The 22,730-nt window shown below is 41.6% G+C and overlaps 1 protein-coding gene across 2 annotated transcripts in view; it reads right to left on the bottom strand.

Annotated features, from left to right (window-relative positions):
- Nucleotides 1-22,730, bottom strand: part of LOC129865802 (regulator of G-protein signaling 12-like) — a 92,972-nt gene that overhangs the window by 17,298 nt on the left and 52,944 nt on the right. For both annotated transcript variants that reach the window (XM_055938814.1, XM_055938815.1), the window contains exons 4-14: nt 16,801-16,822; nt 14,849-15,021; nt 13,729-13,821; nt 13,294-13,437; nt 12,667-12,846; nt 12,158-12,311; nt 11,301-11,398; nt 9,283-9,480; nt 2,335-2,408; nt 842-968; nt 200-299 (exon numbers count right to left, since the gene is read on the bottom strand). In XM_055938814.1, coding sequence (XP_055794789.1) covers nt 200-299; nt 842-968; nt 2,335-2,408; nt 9,283-9,480; nt 11,301-11,398; nt 12,158-12,311; nt 12,667-12,846; nt 13,294-13,437; nt 13,729-13,821; nt 14,849-15,021; nt 16,801-16,822 — 1,363 coding nt within the window. The remainder of the gene's footprint in view (nt 1-199; nt 300-841; nt 969-2,334; nt 2,409-9,282; nt 9,481-11,300; nt 11,399-12,157; nt 12,312-12,666; nt 12,847-13,293; nt 13,438-13,728; nt 13,822-14,848; nt 15,022-16,800; nt 16,823-22,730) is intronic.

Raw genomic sequence — 22,730 nt, 5'->3', positions numbered from 1 at the left:
TGGATAGCTCCAACAGTGACATTTCAAGCTAGCTGTGGAGTGAGCTTGTGGTACGTTCCTAGCTTGGTTACACTAGCAAGATAAACAGATCTGGGACCATGCAAGGTCACTGTAGGAAACAGTGACCCTCTTCAGGGTTGGTTGACCTTGTCTCTTGTCTTAGCGTGTGTTTTGGAGTTTGGTGTGGTGGTGGTTTTACCTTTCCCTGAAGCAGAGGGATCCGCTCTTTCCAGCACTATGCGCAGGCCGTCGAGGCTAGATATTGGCGCCCCTAGGTCTAAAGGCTCCGTTTCTCCACTCTGTCAAAATACACAGCATTTTAGAAAGTTACCTTGCTAGCATTATTAGCATGTTCCCATCCATTTCAACAGATTAGGATGATGCCATATTAGCATGTCATTCAAACATGTAGCATATCATCTCAACTTCTGTGTACTATCATTAACCATGTAAGACATGGAAGCCCTCACTCTATTTAGAATGTGGCTTTAGCTTCCTGTATAATACTGGGGTAAATGCTTGGAAACACACCACAGGACAAAAATAAACCAACTAGCTGGCAAGGATTTGGGGGAAAGGGAGGAGTCTTTCTACCCTCTTCCTCCCTCATGTTTCAGGAGTGTAGTCATTCATAATTATAGCCCTCTCTCTGCAAAATCTGAGGCTGGTTGAGTCAGAATGAGCTAACCACCCAGTAACATTTGAAGAGCATGAGGTTCCTTCCCCCTTCCAAGCCAATGAGACTCCACCCAGTGCCACTGTCATGCTCTACAGAAGAGCTGGGGTGGGTTGGATACACAGCTGCAAACAGAAAACCTTGAGGCGACCCAGCCAGACTTACTATTTTGGCCACCAGATCGTTGAGGTGGAGGCCATACTTCGCCACGACAGGGCGCAGGACCTCGGTGACGGGTTTGGTGGGTTTGGCCTTCAAGCCTACGGACCGATTAATGGGTACCAGGTCCAGCCTAAAAATAGAGGGAAAATAAATCAGATGATTTCATTAAGATTCTCTTGGGAGAATGGAGGTGCGAAGAGTTATTTCAAATTTTACATTGGTAAATAAAAAGGGTGGAATGTGAGAGAGAGAGAGATATATAGAGACATAATAATATAGAGATACACTATATGTGCGGACACCTGCTCGTCGAACATATCATTCCAAAATCATGGGCACTTATATGGAGTAGGTTCCCCCTTTGCTGTAATAACAGCCTCCACTCTTCTGGGAAGGCTTTCACTAGATGTTGGAACATTGGTGCAGGGGCAAGAGCATTAGTGGGGTCGGGCACTGATGTAGGGGTATTAGACCTGGCTCACAGTTGGCGTTCCAATTCATCCCAAAGGTGTTCAATGGGGTTGAGGTCAGGTCTCTGTGCAGGCCAGTCAAGTTCTTCCACACCAGTCTCAACAAACCATTTCTGTATGGACCTCGCTTTGTGCACATGGGCATTGTCATGCTGAAACAGGAAAGGGCCTTCCAAGTTGCTACCAAGTTGGAAGCACATAATCGTCTGTAATGTCATTGAATGCTGAAGCGTTAAGATTTCCCTTGAATGGAACTAAGAGTCTTGCCCGACCATGAAAAACAGCCCCAGATCATTATTCCTCCACCAAACTTTACAGTTGGCACTCTGCATTTGGGCAGGTAGCGTTCTCCTGGCATCCGCCAAACCCAGATTAATCCGTCGGATAGCCAGGTGGTGAAGCATGATTCATCACTCCAGAGAATGCGTTTCCTCGCACTTCCAGTTCAATGGTGGCGAGCTTTACACCACTCCAGCCAATGCTTGGCATTGCGCATGGTGATCTTAGGCCTGTGTGTGGCTGCTAGGCCATGGAAACCCATTTCATGAAGCTCCCGAGGAACAGTTCTTGCGCTGACATTGCTTCCAGAGGCAGTTTGGAACTCGGCAGTGAGTGTTGCAACCGAGGACTGACGATTTTTACAAGCTACGCACTTCAGCTCTTGGCGGTTCCGTTCTGTGAGCTTGTGTGGCCTACCACTTCACAGCTGAGCTGTTGTTGCTCCTAGACATTTCCACTTCACAATAACTGCACTTACAGTTGATCGTGGTAGCTCTAGCAGGGCAGAAATTTGATGAACTTGGAAAGGTGGCATCCTATGACGGTGCCACGTTGAAAGTCACTGAGCTCTTCCGTACGGGCAATACTACTGCCAATGTTTGTCTATGGAGATTGCATGGCTGTGTGCTCGATTGCATACACATGTCAGCAACAGGTGTGGCTGAAAAAGTCAAATCCACTAATTTGAATGGTTGTCCACATACTTTTTTGCCATATAGTGTATACAGTAGATGCATCTGCTATTACCTGAAAAGGGTGCGCTTTTCCATTCTGAGTTCCCGTGAGCTGAGGGTCATGCAATCTTGGTCCAGCACTAAAGGCTAAACAAAATTGAAACCAACATGAAAAACTACTCATAAAGCCATGAAGCAATGCCTAACCAATATAATGATAATAATATATATATGACATTTAGCAGACGCTTTTATCCAAAACGCCATTAATCAAGGCTCCATTTCTTCACTGCACGGAACCTTTTAAGCGCACGTGTTTTTCCGCACGGAGCCTTTTCAACGCAGAACCCAACATGGATGTGTAGGGTGCCGTCTTTCGGATGGGACGTTAAACGGGTGTCCTGACTCTCTGAGGTCATTAAAGATCCCATGGCACTTATCGTAAGAGTAGGGGTGTTAACCCCGGTGTCCTGGCTAAATTCCCAATCTGGCCCTCAAACCATCATGGTCACCTAATAATCCCCAGTTTACAATTGGCTCATTCATCCCCCTCCTCTCCCCTGTAACTATTCCCCAGGTCGTTGCTGCAAATGAGAACGTGTTCTCAGTCAACTTACCTGGTAAAATAACGGTAAAATAAAAAAAAAAAAAAAAAATGGAACACAGCTACAGTCAACGCTTGTGTTTTTAGCTAAATTGCTGAAGGCTGTGTGCATCTAGCCCAAATCATGTATTACATTTTTTTTTTTAAATGTTTTTACCTTTATTTAACTAGGCAAGTCAGTTAAGAACAAATTCTTATTTACAATGACGGCCTACCGGGGAACAGTGGGTGAACTGCCTTGTTCAGGGGCAGAGTGGTAACGCGGGTGCAAGCAGTTGCTCCAGACGCCACTTGGGTACACTGCAGCATCCACCGAGAGGCTCTTGCTGCCAAGGGAATGCCTGACAGCTTGAAAAATGTTTTGGACACTACAGTGAAAATTGTTAACTTTGTTAAAGCAAGGCCCCTGAACTGTTGTGTATTTTCTGCACTATGCAATGATATGGGCAGCAACCATGTAACTATTTTACAACATACAGAAGTGCGCTGGTTATCAAGGGGCAATGTATTAACACGTTTTTTTTTTAAATTGAGAGACAAGCTTACAGTTTTCTTTACTGACCATAATTTTCACTTGTCTGGCCGCTTGCATGATGATGAGTTTCTCACACGACTGGCCTATCTGGGTGATGTTTTTTCTCGCCTGAATGACCTGAATCTAGGATAACAGGGAATCTCTGCAACTATATTCAATGTGCGGGACAAAATTGAGGCTATGATTAAGAAGTTGGAGCTCTTCTCTCTCTGCATTAACAAGGACAACATAGAGGTCTTTCCATCATTGTATGATTTTTTGTGTGCAAATGAAGCTTACAGACAATGTCAAATGTGATATAGTGAAGCATCTGAGCGAGGTACTTTCCCAAAAGGGATGACACAAACAACTGGATTCTTATCCCATTCATGCCCTGCCTCCAGTCCACTTACCGATATTTGATCAATCGAAATTGCAACAAGTGGTTCTGTGAAAATCTAATTTAATCAGAAGCCACTCCCTGATTTTTGGATTGGGCTGTGCTCTGAGTATCCTGACTTGGCAAATCGCGCTGTTAAGACACTGATGCCCTCACTAGCATGAAAACTAAATACAGGCACAAACTGTGGGTGGAAAATGATTTAAGACTGAGACTCTCTACAATACAACCCAACATTGCAGAGTTATGTGCATCCCTTCAAGCACACCCTTCTCATTAACCTGTGTTAAGTTATTCACAATTTCCAATGAACAAATAAAGTTTTATATGTAAGATAGCTAAATAAAGAGCAAAATGATTGATTATTATTATATTATTATTTGTGCTCTGGTCCTATAAGAGCTCTTTGTCACTTCCTACGAGTCGGGTTGTGACCAAAACTCACACTCATTCTTATGTTTAATAAATGCATCGTATAGTGTGTGTGTGGCAGGCTTACAATTGTGGCAAAACACAACATTTGAGAGTGCGCTGACCCTAGTGCTTCCTGATTGAAAATGACTTGTTGTCACGTTCCTGACCTGTTTTCCTTTGTTTTGTATTCATTTTAGTTGGTCAGGGCGTGAGTTGGGTGGGTTTGTCTATGTTTGTATTTCTATGTGGGGTTTTGTGTTCGGCCTGGTATGATTCTCAATTAGAGACAGGTGTGTATTGTTTGTCTCTAATTGAGAGTCATACAAAGGCAGCCAGGGTTTCACTGGTGTTTTGTGGGTGTTTGTTCCTGTGTCCTCACAGGACAGTTGAAGGTTAGTCTCATTTGTTGTTTTGTAGTTTTGTAGTGTATTGTTTTGCTGTTTTCATTAAAAGATGGCTTATTTCCCTCAATCCGCATCTTGGTCCTATCCATGCTCCTCCTCGTTTGAGGAGGAGAACAACATTGACTGCCTTTACACTTGTCTGGTGATTTTTTGGAGCTCAGTTTATCGTAAGTCAATTCTTTAGTTTCTGGAGGTTGAATGTTTGAAGGGGTACGGGACTATAAAAAGTTTGGGAACGACTGGGCTAGACCAATTATAGCTTACACCAAAGACATCTTAAATCCGTTTTTTTGTATGTTTTTCTGCCGTGAGTAATATGCGGCAGGCTATAAGACTATCTATCGTATAACGGCACACTCATTATTTTAATTCATTTTTTTTTGCGGGTTCATACACTACTGTTCAAAAGTTTGGGGTCACTTAACCTGTTTGGGCTGCAGGGGCAGTATTGAGTATCCTGGATAAAAGGTGCCCATTTCAAACGGCCTCATACTCAATTCTTGCTTGTACAATATGCATGTTATTATTACTATTGGATAGAAAACACTCTCTAGTTTCTAAAACCGTTTGAATTATATCTGTGAGTAAAACAGAACTCATTTTGCAGCAAACTTCCTGACAGGAAGTGGAAAATCTGAAATCGATGCTCTGTTCTAGGGCCTGCCTATAAATGTGCTTGATATGTATTAGTATACATGCACTTCATACGCCTTCCACTAGATGTCAACAGGCAGTGAGAGAAGAAATGGAGTGTATAACATGATCTGAGGTCGAATAAAAGCTCTTGGCATGACGTGACACCAATTTCCTGTTTTCTGGAACGCGCGAGAAGGGACCTGGTATTGCCTTCTGAAAAGTTGTCGTTATAGACGACTAATATCTCCGGCTTTGATTTTATTTGATAAATGTGACAATATCATCGTAAAGTATGTTTTTTCAACATAGTTTTATTAGATTATTGAAATTTTTTCGGGACGTTAGGCGTGTTGCTTTGTCTGCGTTTGTTCACGAAGGAGAGCTTCGCGCCACTTTGCTAGCTTTCCGTGCTAATTGACTGGAGAAGAGGACATTCTAAAACCAAACAACGATTGTTCCCGACAAAGGACCCCTTGTACAACATTCTGATGGAAGATCATCAAAAGTAGGATCCATTTTATGATGCTATTTCATATATCTGTTGAACATGTGTACTATTAGTTTGCGCCCAGATTTTGGGCACTCTCTCGCTATAACTAAGCTGGATGTCGTAATTAAGTTATTTTTAGAATTCTAACACGGCGATTGCATTAAGAACTAGTGTATCTATCATTTCCTATACAACATGTATTTTTTAGTAACGTTTATGAATAGTTATTTGGTCAGAATAGTTGAGTGTCATAAAAATATCCGGACATTCTGGGAAAAAGATGCTACGTTAGCACAATGTATAACCACTGATTTCAGCTCTAAATATGCACATTTTCGAACAAAACATAAGTGTATGTATAACCTGATGTTATAGGACTGTCATCTGATGAAACTTATCAAGGTTAGTCAAAAATTATATATCTTTTGCTGGTTTGTTACGATCGCTAACTTTTGCTGCTGGTAAATGGCTTGTGTTTCTGGCTATTGTGGTAAGCTAATATAATGCTATATTGTGTTTTCGCTGTAAAACACTTAAGAAATCGGAAATATTGTCTGGATTCACAAGATGCTTGTCTTTCATTTGCTGTACACCATGTATTTTTCAGAAATGTTTTATGATGAGTATTTAGGTATTTCACGTTGGTGTCTGTAATTACTCTGGCTGCTTCGGTGCTATTTGTGACGGTAGCTGTGATGGTAGCTGCAATGTAAAACTGATTTATACCTCAAATATGCACATTTTTCGAACAAAACATAGATTTATTGTATAACATGTTATAAGACTGTCATCTGATGAAGTTGTTTCTTGGTTAGTTAGGTTGGTTTTGTGCATGCTACCTGTGCTGTGAAAAATGTCTGTCCTTTTTTGTATTTGGTGGTGAGCTAAGGTAAATATACGTGGTGTTTTCGCTGTAAAACATTTTAAAAATCGGACATGTTGGCTGGATTCACAATATGTTTATCTTTCATTTGCTGTATTGGACTTGTTAATGTGTGAAAGTTAAATATTTCTAAAAAATATCTTTTGAATTTCGCGCCCTGCACTTGAAGTGGCTGTTGTCATATTGTGCCCGGCTTCGGGCTTGCAGCCCAAAGAAGTTAACCTGTTTGGGCTGCAAGCTGAATATTGAAAAAACTGGAAAATGTGTGCACATTTTCAAACGGCCTCCTAAGAAACTTTTTATTTTCCAATATGCATATATTTACTACTGTTGGATAGATAACAGTCTATAGTTTCTAAAAAGGTTTGAATTGTTTCTCTAAGTCGAACAGAAATATTTTTACAGCCATTTTCCCAGCCGAATTGAGATTTCCAAAATGCGATGTGTCTCTTTAAGACCTTCTCTATAAAAGGCCCTTTGACTTGGGACCATAGGAACACATCACACGCCTTCGTCAGGCTGTAATGCGGAAGTGAGAATTGAAAGGAGTCGAATATCTCGTCCATGGACTGAATAACACACCTTCTTGTGAGACCTGCGCAGTTAAAAAAAAAATCCGGGCGCGAAGCAGAATTTGGTCTCGGCTTCTGGAACAAGGTAGATAACGGTGAATATGATGTCTGACTACGATATTATTTGATACATGTCACAAAATCATCCTAAAGTATGTTTTTTCAATATACTTTAATTATATTATTGCAATTTATTCTGGACTTTAGATGTGATACGACGGAAGAATTTTTTGAAGAAACGCTGTGTAGCGCCGCAATGCTATTGTGCTTGCTAACCAAAGAGGGAAATAATTCGTTCTGGAACCCAACTAAAGACTCTACTGGACATTGGACCCCGTTACAACATTCTGATGGAATATCAACAAAGATAAGACCCAATTTGGGATGCTTTTTCATATATCTGTTGAGCTGTGCTGGGCTAACTGTGCTAGGCTAGCGCTTGACCAATGCTAGTGCTGACTTATGCTAGCTTATGTTGTTAGCTAATATAACGATATATTGTGTTTTCGCTGTAAAACACTTCAAAAATCGGAAATGTTGGCTTTATTCACACGATATCTGTCTTTCATTAGCTATCCACCATATGTTTTTCTGAAATGTTTTATGAGGTGTAATTAGTAGCCGACGTTGGTGTATGTATTTTCACTGGCTACTCCCGTCTGGATTCAGACTCTAGCTATGTGTTAGCATTTTTGGGTAGCATCAATGTAAAACTGATTTATAGCTAAAATATGCACTTTTTTATGAACAAAACATAGATTTATTGTGTAACATGTTATATGACTGTCATCTGAGGTAGTTTTTTCTGGGCTCTTTAGGTTGGTTTTAGTTTATTTCGGTTGGCTTGTGCATGCTACTTGAATCATAATTCATACTTCATAATCATATCCATACGTGTCTGTCCACTTTTGTATTTGGTGGTGAGCTAACATAAATATATGTGGTGTTTTCTCTGTAAAACATTTAAAAAATCGGACATGTTGGCTGGATTGACAAGATGTTTATCTTTCAAATGCTGTATTGGACTTGTTAATGTGTAAAAGTTAAATATTTTAAAAAAATAGATTTTGAATTTCGCGCCCTGCAGCTGTTGTCATTTTCGTCCGATTTCGGGCTTGCAGTCCAAACAGGTTAAAAGGCTAATTGATCATTAGAAAACCCTTTTGCAATTATGTTAGCACAGCTGAAAACTGTTGTCCTGATTAAAGAAGCAATAAAACTGGCCTACTTTAGACTAGTTAAGTATCTGGAGCATCAGCATTTGTGGGATCGATTACAGGCTCAAAATGGCTAGAAACAAATAACTTTCTTCTGAAACTCGCCAGTCTATTCTTGTTCTGAGAAATGAAGGTGAGAAAATGCCAAGAAACTGAAGATCTCGTACAACGCTGTGTACTACTCCCTTCACAGAACAGAGCAAACTGACTCTAACCAGAATAGAAAGAGTGGGAGGCCCCGGTGCACAACTGAACAAGAGGACAAGTACATTAGAGTGTCTAGTTTGAGAAACAAATGCCTCACAAATCCTCAACTGGCAGCTCCATTAAATAGTACCCGCAAAACACCTTAGAAAGCGCTGTCCATTTTGTTGTATTAGGCTTTGAAACAACATCCACAAGGACTATATTTTACACTCAATTTCAAACTGTTGTTGAACCTCTTTCTTCAACTAGATCAATCACAGTGAGGTGAGTTTTAAAAGCACAATACTGTTTTGATGTTAAGTATTTGATGTGAATTTCAATTGTATTTGCATTGATGTCAGAGTGGTTAGAGGGACAATAGAGCCCTCAGTACCAGGCCACGTGGAATTTTACTGCTGTCATGACTCATAAGTGCCGGTTTTGGTGGTAATATGGTCACTGCAACAGCCCTACCAGTAACGCAAAGCACTGCTTTTTAAATGGAAAAATCTTTCTTTAGGGCCAAATTTGAGCAAATTCTAAAATTGTGATTAATCACGATTAATAATGCCATTAACCCGATTCATTATTTTAATCGTTTGACAGCCCTACTTAATACATCAGTGAATCTAGATAATGTCACTCTAAATCCACATTGAGATGCACAGTAACTGTGCTAAGAATCAGTGTGCTTCCCTCACCTTCTCTCCTCCCACCAGGAAGAGGTCGACGGCGACCATATTGATGCAGAGTTTCTGACAGAGGACCCGGAGCACCTCCCTGATGGTGGCTCCCGGCCGGAGAGTCACAGAGGAGCACGAGCCATCCGGCAAGGTCACATTGCAGTGCTTGGCGGAAGACAACCTGTCCCACACCGGCACTGAGTGACGGTTGTCCCCCTACACAGGACAAACCATAGTCAGAGATAGAACTCAATAGAAGCAAGAGATAGGACCAAGAGTTAAAAACAGCAACAATGTCTCTATGTCTTGTATTGTATGTAGTGTTAAATGTTCGTCCTATCTGCAAACCAAAATTCCCTATGGGGTAAAAAAACTATGTTGAACGTCTGAACCTTGAAATGAACCCCCATTAACTTTTTATGGCTGGAGGCAGTATTGAGTAGCTTGGATGAATAAGGTGCCCAGAGTAAACTGCCTGCTACTCAGGCCCAGAAGCTAAGATATGCATATTATTAGTATATTTGGATAGAAAACACTCTGAAGTTTCTAAAACTGTTTGAATGATGTCTGTGAGTATAACAGAACTCATATGGCAGGCAAAAACCTGAGAAGAAATCCAACCAGGAAGTGGGAAATCTGAGGTTTGTAGGTTTGCCTATCCAATATACAGTGTCTATGGGGTCATATTGCACTTCCTAAGGCTTCCACCAGATGTCAACAGTCTTTAGAACCTTGTTTGATGCTTCTACTGTGAAGGAGGGGGGAATAAGAGCTGATTGAGTCAGGGGTCTGGCATAGTGCCATGAGCTCACTCAGGCGCGCTCCCGTGAGAGTTAGCTGCGTTCCATTGCATTTCTACAGACAAAGGAATTCTCCGGTTGAAACATTATTGAAGATGTATGTTAAAAACATCCTAAAGATTGATTCTATACATCGTTTGACATGTTTCTACGAACTGTAATGGAATTTTTAGACTTTTCATCTGGCCTGCATGTCATGTTTGGATTTTGGAACTAAATGTACGAACAAAAAGGAGGTATTTGGACATAAATTATGGACTTTATCGAACAAAACAAACATTTATTGTGGAACTGCGATTCCTGGGAGTGCATTCTGATGAAGATCATCAAAGGTAAGTGAATATTTATAATGCTATTTCTGACTTCTGTTGACTCCACAACATGGCGTGTACCTGTATGGCTTGTTTTTGTGTCTGAGCACAATACTCAGATTATTGAATGGTGTGCTTTTTCCGTAAAGTTTTTTTGAAATCTGACACAGCGGTTGCATTAAGGAGAAGTTTATCTAAAGTTCCATGTAAAACATTTGTATCTTTTATCAATGTTTATTATGAGTATTTCTGTAAATTGATGTGGCACTCTGCAAAATCACCGGATGTTTGAGGCAAACATTACTGAACATAACGCGCCAATGTAAACTAAGATTTTTGGATATAAATATGAACTTTATCGAACAAAACATACATGTATTGTGTAACATGAAGTCCTATGAGTGTCATCTGATGATCATCAAAGGTTAGTGATTAATTTTATCTCTATTTCTGCTTTTTATGACTCCTCTCTTTGGCTGGAAAAATGGCTGTGTTTTTCTGTGACTAGGTACTGACCTTAACATAATCAGATGGTGTGCTTTCGTCGTAAAGCCTTTTTGAAATCGGACACTGTGGTGGGATTAACAACATGTTTATCTTTAAAATGGTGTAAAAAACTTGTATGTTTGAGGAATTTTAATTATGAGATTTCTGTTGTTTGAATTTGGCGCCCTGCACTTTCACTGGCTGTTGTCAAGTCGATCCCGTTAACGGGATCTCAGCCGTAAGAAGTTAAGTTATATGTTTCATATAACACCTGTCATAACCATTTTGACAGCGGCATACCCAAGTCAAGAGGACTTTCTGGCAACATGCCACAAAACTAAACAGAGTCGTGATCTGTATAATGTCTGCTGCTACTACAGAGCTATCTTGGTTCAGTGTTGCCATGGTGACCTGGCCTGGCTGTGCATGCGGATGTTACCTCCATCTTGCCTGCTGAACAGGAAGTGGCCAGCTCCAGACTGGCACCTGAGGACAAGGAGCCCTGTGATTCCCTCCGACCGTTGCTGCTCCAGGAATCTACCCAACACAGGAAGGCCAGGGAGGTCAGAGGTCACAGTTAGGAACTCATTAACTCAGTATTGCGATATTTTTTCCATGCAAAAAAGGAGAACAAGAAGCAGACATAACTATTTGTTTCTTTAAAAACCTACTGTTTGTACAATATTGTGTGCTATAGCTCGGGAAATAAATACATGTGACTCTAGATGACAACATAATGATGTTTGTTTCCAACATTAGGTCTGTTTCCCTTTGTGGGTTTTTTTCGCTGCCACGATACAAACTAGTAGCGCGATACTGGTATCATCCCATCCCTACTTACTATCCATGCATCATCACAACACAGCAACACATAAAAGACAAGCTACTATCCATGCATCATCACAACACATCTACACATAAGACAAGCTACTACCCATGCATCATCACAACATAACTACACATAAAAGACAAGCATCATCACAACACAACTACACATAAAAGATAAGCTACTATCAAGGGAAAACATTTGTGTAACATCGCCAATGACATAAATCAGATGAAGCTCAAAACACCATTTGAAATGCCGCTTCAGAAGTTCACCTTTCATCATAACAAATTTATAGCATGCAGTGCAGTGCTGTGTATTGCCTGACCAAAGAACATAATGCATGCCAGAAAGCTTCATGTCAATATTGAAACCATACACAAGAAGTTCCCTCACAGGGAAAAAACATTATTTGAATTGAATACATAAGATTAACTCCTTGTGACATTCTATGACTGAGAATTGCTGACCGAGGTTGATTTCTCCAATGTCCTTTTTCTTGGGTCCCTTTCCGAAGCTCCGGTTCCGGGACCAAGAAAAGAAGGTGCCCCGTTTCTTATGCTCATCATGCTCGTCTCCGGGGTCCTCATTAAGTGACCTTCCTGATCTCTGCTTCCTGGCCTCCTATTGGTCAACAAAACAACTAGTTCAAACAACATGTCTAACACCTGGGTTGTATACATTTGTGCACAACGTAGCAAACCGTTTTGCTATTGAAAACATTTCGAAACAAAAAGAAATTGCAGTGGAAAATTAGTTTCTTATTGGACAAGTTCAGGTAGTCCCTTTTGGTCTGTTTTCTTCCATTTGGTACCTAGTGAATATGACCATGATGTTTTGAAGGTTAACAAACACCTAAACTGGCTACAACACAAAATGTGCATCCCACAGGCGAATGACACAAACATCTGTGATGGTTACTAAGACAATAGCAGATACTATTTTGGCTGGTAAGGTTACTTTAGTACAAGGCGGGTACCTTTATGGGCGTGGAGAGGGAGAGAGAGGAGCTGGCGCTGTGCTTGGAGGGGGCGGGGCTACAGGGGATCTGGTAGGGGTCAGGTAAAGGTCGTCCCTCCACCTCGGCCAGCATGCACTCCTGATACAGGCCAGACTTGAGGAACCTGGAGTAGCTGTCAAACTTCATCAGGTTGAAGATCTACAGACAAAATTGGGGGGGGAAAGGGTCTGGTGTTATGAAGGGTCACAATCAGTTATGACATGTGTTATGACATATGTGGTAATAGCAATGATTAAGTCATGTTTGTAACAACATTGGACAGATCTACACTGACGTTGTACAGGCCTGTGAGTTTGTGGGGGGGGGGGGGGGGTGTATGCCAGTTTGTGTTTGACCTTGGTAAAGCACAAGAGCCATTTTGGAAACAGGCAGATGACACTGAATAATGAAAAAAATTCCAGCAGTGCTGCCCCGGCAGTTGACACTGTGCTACTCCCAGCCTTGTGTGTGTGTGTGTGTGTGTGTGTGTGTGTGTGTGTGTGTGTGTGTGTGTGTGTGTGTGTGTATAAGGGAGGGTTGACAATAAAGTATATTATTATTTATTCAACAACATAACATAGAGTAGTAGGCAGTTGGTCCTCTCACTTGTAACTGCTGAGCCTTGAACATGTTTGGACATGGGGAGGTGAGGACGTCGTCGGCCAGTTGGGCCTGACTGTCGATGTTGACCGGAGTAGTGGCTTTACTGGACAGGAAGCTGTTGTAGATCTCCCCTGCCCTCTGGGATAGCTGGAGAGGAGAGGAAGATGTTTTAAAAACACACACACAACTATGACATAACCTAGTCCGTTGTTATGAAGGGGACTGATTCTGGTGTTTTACACACAGATCCTCACTCAGCCACACAAGGTGCTGCACAACCAGCACTTCTAAAGGCACCAAGGAATTGTCTGTCGAGACACACAGACATGTCCAGTATATTGAGGGATCTTTTTTAATCAATCCATGACATCCAAAGCCTATGGACTAGATAGGAAAGTATGGTTTGGTCTTGGTGATGTGTACGAGGAAGAACCTTACCTGCTTTTTGTCCGTTGCGGGTATATGACTGAAGTATTCACAGCCCTGCCAGAACAAGATATTCTCCTCACTGAATTCCTTCTTGAGGAATTCCTGTGGAGACACAAACAACAGCTTTATCATACCTGCAGTAAGCCTGGAGTGTTCGGATCCAGTGTTGATTGGCTATTGATGGATTCTGGGTTCTAACGCCTAAACTTGAAATAGAGTTAATTATCAGGTATTCTATTGAAATATTGAGTGCTATGGTTTAGAGGGTCTACACCAGAAGTGGATGGTTATCTGTAGGAGGAAGGTATATGGTGGGTGCAATTAAGCTTGGAATGTGCTGAGTGCAGGGAAAACGATCATATGTGGCAGGCATTGATAAGGTGAGAGAGTCATGGATTAGTGATGAAGGGGGTCGAGGTCAGGTCAGGTCACGTTAAGGGAGAAGGAAAAGTTTATTGCCTGTATCACGTCGTTTCCTGCCTAGCAATAAAGATACAATGTTTAGCGAGAAGGAGGAGACTCCATCCAAAGTGGGATACATATACCACCACTATTGTAAACATGTTTTTGTCGGTTCAGCTGCTCGATCCTTTGTGAAGAATAAACTTGGTTTAAGCTTTCATAGTGTCCGTCGAGTTCTTACTCTGATAATTAGAACCTAACGCTATATAGTTAACTATTGCTTCTATTCCATAAGAAGAGAATGGTTTAACGCCTTCAAACTCAACTCTGGACCTCGAAGTCAGTTCCACTGCGTTTTTTCATTGTTGCCCTCTAATCAGGGACCGATTTAGACCTGGGACACCAGGTGGGGGAAATGAATTATCAGGTAGAACAAAAAAACAGCAGGCACCGGACCTCGTAAGGTAAGAGATGAATACCCCTGTATGTCTGAGGTAGCTTCACATTGATTTCATCCAACAGAATGGAGAATGAGAGAGATAACTGTAACATCAGGTAACATGCAAACTAAAACATAATTTTGGACGTCTGAGGTAGACGAGTATAGATTTCATCTAACAGAATGGAGAATGAGAGGGTTTCAGATCACATAACTAAACTAACAGTGAACTAAAATGATGTGAACTAAAATTAAATTAAATTTCCCAGAGTTCTTTACTATACATACTGAGAAGTAGCGGACGCCAATGGGGTCCTGGAGCAGGCGCTCGAAGCAGGCGGCCCAGCTGGCCACCCGGCGCTCTGACAGCCTCCTGTGGCTGCCGGCGCCGGGCAGACTGCCGTTGCTGTTCAGACTGCTCTGGCTGCAGCAGCCCTGGAGCTGCACACCACCACCATGGTCTGGAGAGAGGGAAATGGTAGGGAAAGTGATTAGGGGACAACGGGGGTAGGGACCAGAACTGTTCTGACAGTGATTGTTCTGACAACAACAGCATTAATAATGCACCACAATCTACAGCAGAGAAAAGTTAATTCAGGGACACAATTCTAAGCTAGTTCAAAGAGAGGAGAGAAAATGCTATTAGTCCAAAACCACTAAAAAGAAGGGAATAGCTTGGGAACTGTGGAATCTAGAGAAAGAGGCCTATTTAAACAAGTACTTCCAAGGACACACAGTTATTGCCTGCTATCATGGCGGCAGATGCCCATTTCAAAGTCCCACCAACCAGACAGCAAAATAACAAAAACACAAAAAGGAAGACAGTAAGGTCTGTTATCAAAATGCTCTTGAATGGTCAACGTCAGGCAAGAGAAGTGTTCACAATCTGCCAATGCTTACGGAATTGAGGAATTTTAAGCCTCTGTCGGGAGCTTTCTGAAAACACTACACAGATTAATCCATAGCCTCCAGCACCAGGGTATCTGATCACTGATAAGCATGCACAAGCACGGGACAAATAATAATTAGATGTAGCCTCTAAATGCTATTGCAAATATTACATGACAACTTGGACACTGAATCATGACTGTTCGTGACTGACTACTTTACAATGTCGTGAGTAATGCCTCGGGATACAGTCTAACTATAGAAGCTCATGCCTTTGTTAGCCAACTCGCCCAGCTGAATCAGTAGGTGTCAGCAGAGCTGTAAAGGCATAAAACAAGCTGGTTTTTACAAGCCCTCACATCTCCCATTAAAAGACGCAAGAGATGTATTCCATTTTCTATTACACCAATCAATTTGTCCCAGACATTTGTTTATATTTTAATTTCAAAGCTCTGCCAATTGACCTCAGTGACGTGATATTTGGTTTGGAGTTGACCTGATATTTGGTTAGGAGTTAGCCATATTAGATTTGATGGTTTGGAATCTTGACTTTGCCAGCAGAGAGCAAATATGGGGCCTGTGTTGCTTTGTTAATGAGATGGTTTTCAGGATAAATAGCATAGAGTTTCTTCGCCACATGCTCATTGAAAGAGCTAAGCAGCTACTCCAAAACCACAGCTCCATTGAACATGGCGTTCAGCAAACATTATTAAACGTCTGTGAAAGGGGGAACCGACAGCAAACACCCAAGGCCAAACCCTATCCTAAAACAGTGTTTCCCAACTCCATTCCTCCAGTGTCCCGAACTTCACACATTTTTGTTGCAGCCCCAGACCAGCACACCTGATTCAACTAATCATCGATCCCTCAATAAGTGGAATCAGGTGAGTTTGTCTGGGGCTACAACAAACATGTGTGCTGGTTGGAATATTCGAGGAGTTGGGAAACCCTGTCCTAAAACCACTGCACAAGAGCCTTTTGTTGAGGTCGTAAATAAATAGGTTGACATCATATTCTGCAAGCCTGTTAAATCCAATAACCACAGAGTTGCGTGTTGTGGAGAGCTTAATAAACACACAATAAAAAGCAAACATACAGGAAACGGAGAAAGACGCATTCAAGACAAAGGCACACAAAAAGTGACTATTATTGTTCAACAAAAATGTCCATGGAGGGTGAAAACACCCCATTTGGCCCATGCTTGTTTTGGAACACTTTAATTGAACTCAACTTAAAGCTTATTATTTAGCCTAGTACATACAGATGCAGGAAACAAACATATGTACTGTGTTCTGTCATCACAGATAAAGTGAATGTAAGAACAAGTGTAATGAAAAGAGAAATGTACTCACCACCTTCTGAGGAAGCAGCCGACTGTAAGACAACAAAGAGAGACATGAGTGAGAAGATGCCGTCATGACCTCCTCCTGCTCTGAGGCAAGGAACCACTGGAGCCTGAGCACAGAATGTCTCTCCAGGCATCCCACTAGTGTGTGTGTGTGTGTGTGTGTGTGTGTGTGTGTGTGTGTGTGTGTGTGTGTGTGTGTGTGTGTGTGTGTGTGTGTGGCTATTAATGTGAAATGTGGGTGGATCCAGCCCAGGGCCTCTGCACACACACACACAGCTGTTCACACCTCAAGAATGGGTCCCACTTCTCACCACACACACACTCACTACCTATGACTCACACGCTTTGGACACACAAAAACACACTCAGAACACATTCGGAGATGCACACTCTCTCTCTCTCTCTCTCTCTCACACACACACACACACACACACACACACACACACACACACACACACACACACACACACACACACACACACACACACACACACACACACACACACACACACACACACACACACACACACAAAAGCCAAGTGGCATGTTCCCTCTCACTGGTGTCTGGTCAGACTAGAAGTCATCATGAGGAGCCACTTAAGCGGCCCTTGCTTGCACTAATAAGCCACTTTTCACATGCTAATTCAGGGGCTGAGTGGGCAATGAAAGTCTATACAAGACTAAAGGCCACAGAGTGATCAGCAATTCTGACAAACATCTTCGGAAAGACAAAAAAATTATAATCACAAAGCCCAGGTGTAATCATTATGCCGTTTCTTTAGCAAAACGTTTTGTCTGTTTACTCCAAACAGAAAATGCAAACAAGAGTTTCTATTGGACAAAGTAGGTTTGGACAAAGTTTGTTTCCGTTTGGTTCTTGAAAGGTAAACGGTTTCCGTCATGAATACACACTCCTGGAATTTCATTGCTGGCATATTTATTAGTGAAATGGTCTCTTCTCTTCACAAGAATAGGTTGATTTTATGCAGCAGCTACAAATGTTTACTTAGCAAACAATTTGAAGACATTGCTGGTGAGAGAATGGCAGAAAACCAGGGATATCTGTTAACATTGGTTTAGTAAGGCTAAAATAAAGGTTTACAGCTGAAAGGCAAATATTTTCAAATGCAGCAGGAAATGCAGAGGAAGAGGAAGAGGAAATTAGGAAATGAGAAGAGCATCATTCAGCTTTGTCCAAGAACACACTATTAATCAGTGTGTTGGAGGATTCATTTAGAAAGAGAGTATGATTCCCTATGAGGTTATGAGACGCAACTTCAGTGTAAACATGCTGGTAGATACAGTCACCTCCAAGATTATTGGCATCCTTGATAAAGATGAGCAAAAAAGACTCGATATAATAAATAATACAAATACTGAGCTGTATTGTACGCTCAAAACAATTGAGAAATTGAATATTTTATAATAATACGTGCATACTACACCGGCTCCTACGCACGCTCAGTGAAAGTGATTTTGTTTAAAAAGTAATTTCAAAATATCTCTAAAAGGGATAACGATACAGCCTTTTTCTAAAATGTAAAAATTTGATTGGAGAACACATTTGGAAGGATCTTTGACCATTCCTCCATACATAATCTTTCCAGATTCTTGATATCCTTTGTCTGCTCTTACGGACTGCCCTCTTCAATTCAAACCAGAGGTTTACAATGGGGTTCAAGTCTGGAGACTGCGACGGCCATTGCAAAATGTTGATTTTGTTGTCAATTAAACATTTCTTTGTGAATTTTGATTAGTACTTGGGGTTATTGTCTTAATGGACAAGTTTCAGCCTCCTGCCAGAGGCAACCAAGTTTTTGGCTAAATTGTCCTGTGACTTGGTAAAGTTCATGATGCCGTTGACCTTAAGGGCCCCAGGACCAGTGGAAGCAAATAGCCCCATAACATCAAAGATCCACCACCATATTTTACCGTAGGTACGAGGTACTTTTCTGTCCACTGGATATGTCTACACAAGGCACTTCCAACCAGGCTAATGCTTGAGATAAATCATATAGATGGCGCCGGAAGAAATGGCAGCCTTTTTACGGGCGCCTAACCAATTGTGCTATTATGTGTTTTTTGTCACGTTATTTGTAACTTATTTTGTACATAATGTTTCTGCAACCGTATCTTACGGCAAAAAAAGAGCTTCTGGATATCAGGACAGCGATCACTCACCTCGGATTAGAAAAATATTTTTTCTTCAACAAGCAGGACGCACAGGATGTACTTCAGACACCCGACAAGGCCAAAATCCCCATCATTGGCAAGCGACAGAGACGCAGGTATAGAGGACACAGGGCGGGGTCCCTCGTAAGGATCCGCTGACGGCGAGTGGGAAATCTGTCCTTACCATCAATATTACTTGCCAACGTACAATATTTGGCCAATAAATTAGACGAGGTACGATCACGAATACCCTACCAACGGGACATCAAAAACTGTAATATCTTATGTTTCACCCTAATCGTGGCTGAATGACGACATGGAAAACATTCAGCTGGCGGGATATACGCAGCACCGTCTAGATAGAACAGCACACTCCAGTAAGACGGGGGGGGGGGGGGGGGGGTCTGTGTATATTTGGAAACAACAGCTGGTGCACGAAATCTAAGGAAGTCTCTAGATTTTGCTTGCGTATGTTATGATAAGCTGTCGACCACACTATTTGCCAAGAGAGTTTTCATCTATTTTTTTGTGGATGTTGATTTACCACCACAGATAGATGCTGGCACTAAGACCGCACTCAGTCAGCTGTATAAGGAAATAAGCAAACAGGAAACCACTCACCCAGTTGCGGCGCTCCTAGTGGCCGGGGACTTTAATGCAGGAAAACTTAAATCAGTTTTACCTAATTTATATTAGCATGTTAAATGCGCAACCAGAGGGGAAAAAATCTAGATCACCTGTACTCCACACACAGAGACGCGAACAAAGCTCTCCCTCGCCCAAAGATTTGGCAAATCTGATCATAATTCTATCCTCCTGATTCCTGCATACAAGCAAAAATTAAAGCAGGAAGCACCAATGACTCGGTCTATAAAAAAGTGGTCAGATGAAGCAGATGCTAAACTACAGGACTGTTTTGCTAGCACAGACTGGAATATGTTACAGGATTCCTCCGATGGCATTGAGGAGTACACCACATCAGTCACTGGCTTTATCAAAAAGTGCTTCGAGGACGTCATCCCCACAGTGACTGTACGTACATACCAAAACCAAAAGCCATGGATTACAGGCAACATTCGCACTGAGCTAAAGGGTAAAGCTGCCACTTTCAAGGTGCAGGAATCTAACCCGGAAGCTTATAAGAAATCCTGCTATGCCCTCCGACAAACCATCAAACAGGCAACCCGCCAATACAGGACTAAGATTGAATCGTACTACACCGGCTCCAACGCACGTTGGATGTGGCAGAGCCTGCAAACTATTACAGACTACAAAGGGAAGCACAGCCGCGAGCTGCCCAGTGACACGAGCCTACCAGACGAGCTAAATCACTTCTATGCTCGCTTCGAAGCAAGCAACACTGAGGCATGCATAAGAGCATCAACTGTTCCGAACTACTGTGTGATCACGCTCTCCGTAGCCAACGTGAGTAAGACCTTTAAATTCTTATGGCTGCAGGGGCAGTATTGAGTAGCTTGGATGAAAGGTGCACAGAGGTGCCCAGAGTAAACGGCCTGCTCCTCAGTCATAGTTGCTAATATATGCATATTATTATTAGTATTGGATAGAAAACACTCTGAAGTTTCTAAAACTGTTTGAATTATGTCTGTGAGTATAACAGAACTCATATGGCATGCAAAAACCTGAGAAGAAATCCAAACAGGAAGTGGGAATTCTGAGGCTGGTCAATTTTCAACCAAGATCCTATTGAAATCACAGCGAGATATGGATGAGTTTGCACTTCCTATGGTTTCCACTAGATGTCAACAGTCTGTAGAACCTTGTCTGATGCCTCTACTGTGAAGGGGGGCCGAATGAGAGGGGAATTAGTCAGGTCTGCCATGACCTGACCTGGCTTTGACCATGCGCGTTCACATGAGAGGGGGCTCTGTTCCATCGCTCATCTGAAGTCAATGTAATTATTCAAGATTTATGTTAAAAACATTCTAAAAATTGATTCAATACATCGTTTGACATGTTTCTACTGACTGTTACGGAACTTTTGGACATTTCGTCAGCTTTTAGTGAACGCGCTTCCTGACGTTGGATTTGTTTACCAAACACGCTACAAAAATAGCTATTTGGACATAAATGATGGACATTACCGAACAAAACAAACATTTCTTGTGGAAGTGGGAGTCCTGGGAGTGCATTCCGACGAAGATCAGCAAAGGTAAGTGAAGATTTATAATGCTTTTTATGAGTTTTGTTGACTGCACAATTTGGCGGGTAACTGTATGGCTTGCTTTTGTGGCTGAACGCTGTTTTCAGATTATTGAATATTGTGTTTTGCCGTAAAGCTTTTTGAAATCTGACACAGCGGTTGCATTAAGAACAAGTGTATCTTTAATTCTATGTAAAACATGTATCTTTCATCAAAGTTTATGATTATGTATTTCTGTTATTTGACGTGGCTCTCTGCAATTTCTCTGGATATTTTGGAGGCATTTCTGAACATGGCGCCAATGTAAACTGAGGTTTTTGGATATAAATATGAACTTAATCGAACAAGACATATATGTATTGTGTAACATGAAGTCCTATGAATGTCATCTGATGAAGATCATCAAAGGTTAGTGATTAATTTTATCTCTATTTGTGCTTTTTGTGACTCCTCTCTTTGGCTGAAAAAATGTCTGAATTTTTCTGTGAGTTGGTGGTGACCGAACATAATCGTTTGTGGTGCTTTCGCTGAAAAGCCTATTTGAAATTGGACACTTTGGTGAAATTAACAACAAGATTACCTTTAAAATGGTATACGATACATGTATGTTTGAGGAATTTTAAATTATGAGATTTCTGTTGTTTGAATTTAAGCCCTGCACTGTCACTGGCTGTTGTCATATCCTCCCGTTAACGGGATTGCAGCCATAAGAAGTTTTAAACAGGTCACCATTCACAAGGCCGCTAGGATGTGTGCTCAAAGCATGTGCTGACCAACTGGCAGGTGTCTTCACTGACACGTCCCTGATTGAGTCTGTAATACCAACATGCTTCAAGCAGACCACCATAGTCCCTGTGCCCAAGAACACTAAGGTAACCTGCCTAAATGACTACGGACCCATAGCACTCACGTCCGTAGCCATGAAGTGCTTTGAAAGGATGTTAATGGCACACATTAACTTCTTGCGACTATAGGGGGTGCTGTTTCAAATTAGCATAATTGTCTCTACAGATGAAACGGCTTCCTACTCAATTCTTGATCGTACAATATGCATATTATTGTTATTAATGGATAGAAAACACTATCTAGTTTCTATAGCCGTTTGAATTATGTCTCTGAGTGGAACAGAACTTTTTCTACAGCGAAATCCATGACAGGTTTTGCGAAGGTCTGAGAGCGAAGCTCTGATCTCAGTTCAGTTTAAAGGGGTGTGTATATCCTATGGAACGACACGAACTGCACCCGCCTTCCCCTGGATGTCAGTAAGCAATGAGAAGTGGAATGGGCTTCCTACGTCACTCTCAGAGGTTATAAAAGACCAAGGAGTGAGGTGCGCCATCTTTTCGACGTTGAACTTTACGCAGAGAGAGACCTGGGCATGCCATTTTTGAGCGCTCAGTAATGAACTTTAGATATATCAGTCTGTAATTTAATTTGATATAGGTGTTAGAAACATCATAACGAAGCTATTTGAAACCGAGTTATATCAGATTATGCGAGTATATTGCTATTTTTCGGAATTTCCTCAGTATTGCGTATTGAGGATTTGGACACGTTAGCTAATGTTAGCAATTGTTAGCTATAGTTAGCTGCTATAT

The sequence above is a fragment of the Salvelinus fontinalis genome, chromosome 11 (assembly GCF_029448725.1).
Source record: "Salvelinus fontinalis isolate EN_2023a chromosome 11, ASM2944872v1, whole genome shotgun sequence".
NCBI classification, from domain to species: domain Eukaryota; kingdom Metazoa; phylum Chordata; class Actinopteri; order Salmoniformes; family Salmonidae; genus Salvelinus; species Salvelinus fontinalis.
This window is presented reverse-complemented; position numbering and strand designations above follow the sequence as displayed.